Genomic DNA, 7961 nt, shown 5'->3' with positions numbered 1-7961 from the left:
TTTTTTGAGACGGAGCCTCGCTCTGTCGCCCAGGTTGGAGTGCAGTGGCGCGATCTCGGCTCACTGCAACCTCGGCCTTCTGGGTTCCTGTGATTCTCCTGCCTCAGCCTCCCGAGTAGCTGGGACTAGAGGCGCCCGCCACCACACCCGGCTAATTTTTTGTATTTTTAGTAGAGACGGGGTTTCACCGTGTTAGCCAGGATGGTCTCCATCTCCTGACCTCGTGATCCGCCCGCCTCGGCCTCCCAAAGTGCTGGGAATACAGGCGTGGGCACCGCGCCGGGCCCAAACTCTTTAACTTTTAACAGAAAAATACCCCGAGGGATTCCCCCATGACCCTCCCGTGGTCACCGCAGAATCTGGGGCTGTGGGCGCGAAGCTGCCTAGAGAGGGCTCCGGGGCCGGGACCCACAGTCGCCGGCGCAGGAACAGGACAGGATGCCTGGGGTCCTGGCTGCCGGCCCAGCTGCACCCTGCGGCCCAGGGGATGGAGGGACGGGCTGAGACAGAGAGATTCGGGTCCCAGATGCAGGAGGCGCCGCGAGGAGACCCGGGTCCCGCCACAGCCGCTTCAGGCCGGTTTCACCCAGCCTCTCCCCCGTCTGGGGACTCCGGCCCCACACACTCACCATTTCCCGGCTTCCAGGTGTCCCGGGGTCCTCTCTAGGGCTCCCGTGAATAGTGCAGGTCACAGTGCAGGCGGCAGAGCGACAGAAGTGGCGAAGGGACCCGGGCCTCTCGGAGTAGGAAATCTAGTATCCCGACAACAATCCGCATAGCATCAAAAGTAGAGGCGGAATGGGCCTGCTCCTTCCGGATGGACAGTTGGCCGAGCCCCGCCCCAGCGCTTCTGATTGGGCAAGGTGCAAGGCCCCGCCCCCTCAGAACTGAGTGACGGCACAAGCCCTGGGTAACGGGCCCTGCAGAGCCCGACTCATCAGTTCTAGCCACAGCTTCTCTCTAAGGGACAGCTCTCTCCCTGAGCCCTGATCATTGGATATTTTTTCAGCCAGATTTGCTCCTGATTTTTAGACAGGGCACTATCTTATTCCTCATTAAATGGGCTGTCCGTGCTTCCTCGTCCTGCACAGGGTCCTAAGTGTATGCAGGGAATTCCAGACTCAGTGTCCAATGGAGCGATCTGCTGACCTCAGAGCAGGAAGGGGTGCCCAGACCAGGCCAGGCACGACTGCATCAGGAAGGAGAGGCCGTTGTCCTTCAGGGGCCCGGAATTAGGGATGAGACATGGCCAAGGCTTTCACATATCTCACCCCACTTCACAGTGTGGAAATGCTCCCTCCTTCCAGACCTTCATCTTCATCGGCAGAAAACTCTCACTTGGTGATTTTAAGCTTCTGACCTAAATAAACTGTCAACTTCATAAGCCCATTCTCCAGGAGAGGTCCCAAACAGTTCTTTCCCTGAACTTGATCTTCACAGGTTTTCTTCAGATATGCAAATTAGTCTGACCCCAGGGACCCTTTGCATGTCAAACCCAAAGCACTGCTCCTGAAAACGGCCCCAGATTCCAGATTACAACCGCAGAAAGGACAAAACCCCTGAAGTGCACCTGCACGTGGGTCTCCTGCTTTCCAGGGCACTGCAGCGCATCAGAACCCACACTCTTTCTGGATCTGCTCTGAGCAGCTGCAAGCCACCTGCAGGAGGGCGGCTGCCCAGGAAGCATCCAGGAGAGCTCCACTTTCTTCCTTGGCAGGATCCATACTGGCCTCCCCGTCCAGTCCCTGGCGTTGGTCTCTGCTGCCCCCTGCAGGCTATTCGCCTGCTTCTCACATCACCAGTTTCCATGAGACAAACATCCTCAAACCCACTGCGAGAATAACACAGGAGCAGAGCCCTCCTCCAGTGTGTATGTATAAAGTCGAGGAGGAAGTGTCTAAGATTATTTAACTGCATGACAGTTAGGCAGTAGTGGCCGGGTGCTGTGGCTCAAGCCTGTAATCCCAGCACTATGGGAGGCCGAGGTGGGTGGATCACCTGAGATCAGGAGTTGGAGACCAGCGTGGCCAACATGGTGAAATCCCATTTCTACTAAAAATACAAAAATTAGCCGGGTGTGGTAGTGTACACCTGTAATCCCAGCTACTTGGAAGGCTGAGGCATTAGAATCATTTGTATCAGAGAGGCTGAGGTTCCAGTGAGCCGAGATTGCACTGCTGCACTCCAGCCTGGGCAATGGAGCGAGACTCCGTCTCAAAACAAAACAAAAAAACATACAAATGTTTAGTCATGTTACTTATTTCTGGTTTCCAGCCTGACTTTATAACATTCCTGACTCTGGGACTCTGCGCTCTCCAGAAATATGCTTTGAAGAAAAAACAAGATAGAGCACAGGGCCCACTTGTCTCTTATAAACTGTAAACCAAAATACTGCATAGCAGCCATCTGTCAGAACTGCTTCCAGGCTATTGTCCTCAGTCAATCCTAAATCAAACTGCTTCCAAATCAGAACTGCTTCCAGGCTATTGTCCTAAATCAATCCTAAATTAAATTTGTTAAATTTTCTTTAACAAATTTAATTTTTTTCTTCAGTCAACATGAGTAATCTAAAACACATAGACAGAAGGATCTCTTTATTATCATCTTTCTACCAAGTCAACATCAGGCATTAAAAAAATGTAAAACAAAGTGAAAACCATCCTTCTCTGATTCATCATAGACCCAGAATCTGCCAGTCACCTATTTTCATTTTCTCTAGTACAGCCAACTTTTATCAGAGAGATATCATGCAGGCATATTTAAGAGAGTATGATATTTTGTGTTTTATGAATTTTAGAGTTGGTTTTTTTGTTTTGAACTTTTATTTGCATTTTCTTTTGGCTGAATTTCTTTGTCTCTTAAGTTTATGTTTCTTCTGGGGTATCTTTTTCTTCCATGCAGCCTCCTCTTCTGCTTTTGGAACAATGTGTTTCTTTTCACTAAGCATCATCTGGATGTGGCAGGGGAGTTTGTGGATGGGTTCATCTGCCCATGAGTTCTGTTAAGTCAGGTGGTACATTATGGGTGCCTTGTTCCCTGGATGTGCTCAATAAACAGGGAATCTACATCTATACCCTTAAGTTCGGCATAACTCTGCACTTGTAAGCAAATTTCAGTACCTTTTTTGGACAACTGATGGTGAGTTCAACCCCAATGTTTGTCTTGGGTACAGCTACCAACTCCATTTTCTAAGACTGAAATGGTATACATAACTTCTGTAAAAGAAAATATTTCAGATACTTGGTGGCTTTTCATATAGGCATACCTGTGATGGCCTGAGCACCTTCACAGTTCTTACAGTGAACATGAGGGTTTCATCCTTCTAACATGCACAAGTTTGTGGGATTTTCTGGGTCATAGCAAATAATGTTCACAGATCAACTTAGGCCACACAAGAGGACAGGTTTTCTTTGGTCTTTAAAAGGAACTGATTAAAGAAAAAAAAAAGTGGAAGCCAGGCACAGCAGCTGGCACCTGTAGTGATAGCTACTTGGCAGGCTGAGGTAGAAGGATTGTTGAGCCCAGGAATATGAAGCTCTAGTGCACTAAGATCACACCTGTGAATACTACTGCACTCCAGCCGGGTCCACACAGCAAGACCAAGTCTCTAAAAAAAATTAAATAAAATAAAAAAGAAAAATGTTTGTCATTAGAAAAAAAGGTTTTGATTTATGCCATTCATTACAGAAAAAAAGTACTTTGAAAAGAGATTAGGGCCAGGCGTGGTGGCTCATGCCTATAATCCCAGCACTTTGGGAGCCTGAGGCGGGCATATCATGAGGTCAAGAGTTCGAGACCATCCTGGCCAACATGGTGAAAACCCATCTCTACTAAAAATACAAAAATTAGCTGGGCATCGTGGCACATGCCTGTAATCCCAGCTACTCAGGAGGCTGAGGCAGGAGAATCGCTTGAACCTGGGAGGCAGAGGTTGCAGAGACCCGAGATTGGGCCACTGCACTCCAGCCTGGCCACAGAGCAAGACTCCATCTCAAAAAAAGAAAAGAAAAAAAAAAAAAAAGAGGGAGAGAGAGAGAGATTAGGCCTGGCGCAGTAGCTCACACCTATAATCCCAGTACTTTGGGAGGCTGAGGCAGATGGATCACTTGAGGTCAGGAGTTCAAGACCAGCTTGGCCAACATGGAGAAACCCATCTCTACTAAAAATACAAAAATGACCAGGCACAGTGGCTCACGCCTATAATCCCAGCACTTTGGGAGGTCAAGGCAGGTGGATCACCTGAGGTCAGAAGTTCAAGACCAGCCTGGTCAACATGGTGAAACCCTGTCTCTACTAAAAATACAAAAATTAGCGGGGTGTGGTGGCACACGCCTGTAGTCCCAGCTACTCAGGAGGCTGAGACAGCAGAATCACTTAAAACCGGGAGGTGGGGGCTGCAGTGAGCCGAGAGCACACCACTACACTCCAGCCTGGAGTGAGACTGTGTCTCAAAAAAAAAAAAAAACAAAGATTAGAAGGCGGGAAAAAGATTAGAAAGCTGGGTGCAGTGGCTCACACTTGTAATCCCAGCACTTTGGGAGACCCTGATGTGGATCACTTGAGGTCAGGAGTTTAAGACCAGCCTGACCAACATGGTGAAATCCTGTCTCTACTAAAATTATAAAAAATTAGCCTGGTGTGGTGGTGGGTGCCCGTAATCCCAACTACCTGGGAAGCCAGGAAGTGGAAGTTGCACTGAGCCAAGATCGCACCACCACACTCCAACCTGGGCAACAGAGTGAGACTCTGTCTCAAGAAAAAAAAAAAGCAAGGTTAGAGGCTGGGCATCGTGGCTCATGCCTGTAAAACCAGCTACTCGGAAGGCAGAGGTTGTGGTGGGCTGAGAATGTGCCACTGCACTCCAGCCTGGGTGACAGAACCAGACTCCGTCTCAAAAAAAAAAAAGAAAGAAAACTCATGAGAAGGAATGGCATAAAATACGTAGTGTACCCAATAGCCAGCCATTTATTACAGGATATTTTTGAATAGGAACTTTAGCCTTTTGTTTTGATAAAGGTCTTTCTGAGGCAGTGAGTCCGACAATGACACTTCTGTTATCCCTTCAATGAGTTTCTTAAAATGAGGGCTTGCCACTTAGGTATTGGGCTTTCAACAGGAGGAAACAGATTTTTCTGACCTTTCTGTATATATACACCTGCCACTTTGCTGGGCTAACCTTATTATTACTATTATTATTTTGAGACGGAGTCTCACTCTGTCACCCAGGCTGGAGTGCAGTGGCACAATCTTAGCTCACTGCAACCTCTGCCTCCTGTGTTCAAGCGATTCTCCTGCCTCAGCCTCCTGAGTAGCTGGGACTACAGGCGCGTGCCACCACGCCTGGCTAATTTTTGTATTTTTTAGTAGAGATGGGGTTTCACCATATTGGCCAGGCTGGTCTCAAACTCCTGACCTCGTGGTCTGCCCGCCTCGGCCTCCCAAAGTGCTGAGATTATAGGCTTGAGCCACTGTGCCAGCCAAACCTTATATTTTTTTTTATGACAGAACTGTCTTACGGTCTTACTGGAAGTGTGTCTCTCTTAAGAGTTATTTCCAACTCTGTGTCCTAGGTCTCTGAGTGAGGCCTCAGCTAAACTACCCCAAAAACTTTTTGCTCCTGGGCCACTGGCATTTATTTCTGAATGCTGTCAGATGATAGTGACTGCAGAAGCTTCAGAATAATTTTGCGATGGTTCCCATGATTTGAGGGAAACACATTTTTACCATGATTGGATTCAGTAGCTTCAAGGAATCTTATGTGAATTAAGCGATCTTCTCGCCTTGGCCTTTCAAAGTGTTGGAACTGCAGGGTTTTTCCCCAGTGTGAGTCCTTTCATGGATTTTAAGGCTCGAGGCACATCCAAAGGCTTTCCCACATTGTTTACATGCATAGGGTTTCTCTCCAGTGTGAGTCCTACCATGTGTTCGAAGGTGTGAGGCAGATCTGAAGGCTTTCCCACATTGCTTACATTCATAGGGCTTCTCTCCAGTGTGAGTCCTTTCATGATATCGAACGGAATTGAAAGAAACAAAGGCTTTCCCACACTGTTTACATTCATATGGCTTCTCCCCAGTGTGAGTTATTTTATGTGCATGGAGGCATGTGGAACTGTGGAATGCCTTACCACATTCACTGCATTCATAAGGCTTCTCCCCAGTGTGAGTTCTTTCATGTATTCGAAGGCTACCAGAATGACTAAAGGCTTTCCCACACTGTTTACATTCATATGGTTTCTCTCCAGTGTGAGTTCGTTTATGGATAAGATACAAACTGAGACACATCAAGGCTTTCCCACAAAAGTTACATTTATAGGGTCCATCTCCACTGTGCATTATCCTGTGTCTTCGAATGCTTGAACGGGAAATAAAGCTTTTTCCACATTCCTCACAATCATAAGGTTTCCCTCCAGTGTGAGCCCATTCATGTGTTCGAAAGTAGGGGAGATCACTGAAGGCTTTCTTACAGTATGTACATTTATATGGCTTCTGTCCATATTCCTGATACTCATATGTCTTGTGTCCAGTGTCAGCTCTGTGGTGCCTACTAAGGGATGCATGACCCATGCTGACTTCTCCACGTGATTTTACTCGAAGAGGAGTTTTCTTCTTCAGTATGTCATCTGGAACCTGGGTCAAAATTTCTCCATGCTGATGATCTTTTTTACTTTCCAAGAGTTTCTCTCCCATAAGACCTCTGTGAACAATGAGAAGTATATCATAATGGGTTTATTTATCACTGATTTGATATTCATTAACAAGTCATTGTACTTGCATTTCTAACACTGTCCAGCAATGTGTAGGTTTTCTGCCCTGTCTGAACATGAACAGACCACATGCTCTACAAGATGGCCCAGCTATACCTGTTATCGAGAAAGATAATATGATATAGGGCTTCTTAGTACTTTTTAAAACAATTTTGAGGTAGGGTCTCACTCTGTTATCCAGGCTGGAGTGCGGTGGTGAGATCTCAGCTCACTGCAACCTCCATCTCCCTATCTGAAGCCATCCTGCCACTTCAGCCTACTGATTAGCTGAGGCTACAAGCATACACCATCATGCCTGGCTAGTTTTTGAATATTTGCTAGAGATGGGGTTTTGTCACATTTCCCTGGCTGGTCTCAAACTCCTAGACTCAAGCAATCCGCCCACCTCGGCCTCTTAAAGTGTTAGGATTACAGGCATGCACCTAGGCACTGCCAACACTATTTTCAGATAAACTCTTTCACAAGTACTAACCGTCTTTGTCAATTTTATTGCTTCTGAGTCAGGGTCTTCCCCTTTAACCCAGGCTAGAGTGTAATGGTGCTATCATGGCCGAGTGTAGCCTCAAACTCTTCAGCTCAAGCAATCTCTGACCTGAACCTCCCAAAGGGCTGGCTTGAGCCATGATGTTCAGCCTGTGTCACACTTAAATATATGTTTCTAGAGAATTTTTTTTTTTTTGAGACAGAGTCTCGCTCAGTCGCCCCGATGGAGTGCAGTGGTGCAATCTTGGCTCACTGCAAGCTCCGCCTCCAGGGTTCACGCCATTCTCCTGCCTCAGCCTCCAAGTAACTGGGACTACAGGCGCCCACCACCACCCCCGGCTAATTTTTTGTATTTTTAGTAGAAACAGAGTTTCATCATATTAGCCAGGATGGTCTCAATCTCCTGACCTCATGATCCCCCCGCCTCGTCCTCCCAAAGTGCTGGGATTACAGGCGTGAGTCACCACGCCTAGTCCTACAGAAAATTTTATAAGAATAAATACAGTGGAACTTGGCTTATTTCTCTCTCTCTTTTTTTTTTTTTTTTTAGATGGAATTTCACTCTGTCGCCCAGGCTGGAGTGCAGTGGCGCGATCTCGGCTCACTGCAAGCTCCGCCTCCCAGGTTCATGCCATTCTCCTGCCTCAGCCTCCCGAGTAGCTGGGACTACAGGCTCCCGCCACGACGCCCGGCTAATTTTTTTGTATTTTAGTA

The 7961-nt window shown here is 47.4% G+C and overlaps 2 protein-coding genes across 4 annotated transcripts in view; both read right to left on the bottom strand.

Moving 5' to 3' along the window:
• Positions 1–852, bottom strand: part of LOC108539653 (zinc finger protein 20) — a 9578-nt gene extending 8726 nt beyond the window's left edge. For 2 of the 3 annotated variants that reach the window (XM_017888503.1, XM_017888505.1), the window contains exon 1: positions 630–852. In XM_017888503.1, coding sequence (XP_017743992.1) covers positions 630–632 — 3 coding nt within the window. In that variant the 5' untranslated portion in view covers positions 633–852. The remainder of the gene's footprint in view (positions 1–629) is intronic. The other variant, XM_017888506.1, reaches the window with a different exon arrangement.
• Positions 853–5429: 4577 nt separating this feature from the next.
• On the bottom strand, positions 5430–6696 carry ZNF625 (zinc finger protein 625). Its single transcript, XM_017888449.1, has one exon. The coding sequence runs from the start codon at positions 6685–6687 to the stop codon at positions 5764–5766; it is 924 nt and encodes a 307-aa protein (XP_017743938.1). The 5' UTR covers positions 6688–6696; the 3' UTR covers positions 5430–5763.
• Positions 6697–7961: the final 1265 nt, after the last annotated feature.

Source organism: Rhinopithecus bieti, unplaced genomic scaffold (genome assembly GCF_001698545.2).
Source record: "Rhinopithecus bieti isolate Rb0 unplaced genomic scaffold, ASM169854v2 scaffold_15296, whole genome shotgun sequence".
Lineage (NCBI taxonomy): Eukaryota > Metazoa > Chordata > Mammalia > Primates > Cercopithecidae > Rhinopithecus > Rhinopithecus bieti.
This window is presented reverse-complemented; position numbering and strand designations above follow the sequence as displayed.

Excerpts from the sequence above, each read along its gene's own strand:
- ZNF625 (XM_017888449.1), bottom strand. The coding sequence starts at position 6,687 with ATGGGAGAGAAACTCTTGGAAAGTAAAAAAGATCATCAGCATGGAGAA.